Source organism: Merops nubicus, unplaced genomic scaffold, assembly GCF_000691845.1.
Source record: "Merops nubicus isolate BGI_N331 unplaced genomic scaffold, ASM69184v1 scaffold34920, whole genome shotgun sequence".
Taxonomy (NCBI): domain Eukaryota; kingdom Metazoa; phylum Chordata; class Aves; order Coraciiformes; family Meropidae; genus Merops; species Merops nubicus.
In genome coordinates, this window is record NW_008582810.1 from 1 (window position 1) to 1240 (window position 1240).

General features: G+C 61.7%; 1 protein-coding gene across 1 annotated transcript in view; it reads right to left on the minus strand.

Moving 5' to 3' along the window:
* Positions 1-29: 29 nt before the first annotated feature.
* The window catches only part of LOC103771491 (ephrin-B1-like), a gene marked incomplete at its 5' end in the record, with an annotated part of 2490 nt that continues 1279 nt past the window's right edge, over positions 30-1240 (minus strand). The window contains 3 exon segments of the mRNA XM_008938793.1: positions 30-236; positions 239-453; positions 982-1032. Coding sequence (XP_008937041.1) covers positions 30-236; positions 239-453; positions 982-1032 — 473 coding nt within the window.

Genomic DNA, 1240 nt, shown 5'->3' on the forward strand with positions numbered 1-1240 from the left:
TGCATCGGTGGCTTTGCCCAGCCCGCTCCTCACACCTTGTAGTAAATGTTGGCCGGGCTCTGCGGGGGCATCTCCTGGACGATGTAGACGGGGTGCCCGTAGTCCCCGCTCACCTTCTCGTAGTGCGGGCAGTAGTTGTTCTCTGTAGTCCGTAGGGGGATGATGATGTCGCTGGGCTCCGTGCCGGCGTTCCCGCTGCATTTGGGGCTGGCCAAGGCGCTGCGGGACAAAGCCGACCGCGGGTGGCTCCTGTGCTTTCGGAGGCTCGCTGCTGCGTGTGCTTCCGGTGCCTCTTGCGGATCTTGAGGAGGAGGACGACGAGGAAGATGATGATGAGGATGAAGATGACGCAGCCGGCGCCGATGGCCGCGAAGACGGCGACCTTGGAGCTCAGGAAACCGTCGCTGGGACCTTGAGTCTCCTGCCCGTCCTGGTTGACGGGGCCTGAGGAGGGAGGGGAGAGAGGTGTCAGCAGCTTGCACCCCAATGTGTGTGTGGGAGGGTGGGGGGTCGCTCATCAGAGCCCCCCCTCTGCCTCCCAAACTCGGCACGACACGGAGTCGGTTGGGTTGGAAGAGATCTTTAAGGTCATGGAGTCCAACTGTGCCCCCAGCACTGCCAGGTCCCCACTGCCCCGTGTCCCTCACCCCACATCTCCACGGCTTGGAAACCCCTCCAGGGGTGGGGACTCCACCACTGCCCTGGGCAGCCTGGCACAGCCCTGGGCAACCCTTTTGGAGAAGAAATTGCTCCTCGTGTCCAAGCTAAACCTTGTGCTGCTCCCCCTTCCCATCTCCCAGCTCTGCCCACATCGGGGTGATGACCAGTCTGGGTCTCAGGAACAACAGACCCACGTGCTCTGGTCAAAGTGATACCTGGACCCCGAGGCCCCCTGCCTTCTCCTGCCCCCCAGCCCAGGGCAGCCCCGGCCCCCCAGGGGCAGAGGGCTTGGCTGGCCCTACCGGGCGAGAAGAAAAGAGCAACTCTTCCCTTCTTCATCTGATTCCACTTTTCTCTCAGCGGGGTCAGGAACTCAGGAAACCACCTTCAAAGGGCTTTCACACTGGCTCAGCTCAAAAACCTCAAGGACCTCACCTCCTCCAAGCCCTCTCAGATGTACTGCGAGGAACAGATGGGCAGCGAGGAGGAGGAAGAGGAGGAGGAAGAGGAGGAGGAGGAGAGTGCTGAAACAGCCCTTCCCTTCAAAGCTCCTGCCAGGACATACCAGAGCTGGGAAAAC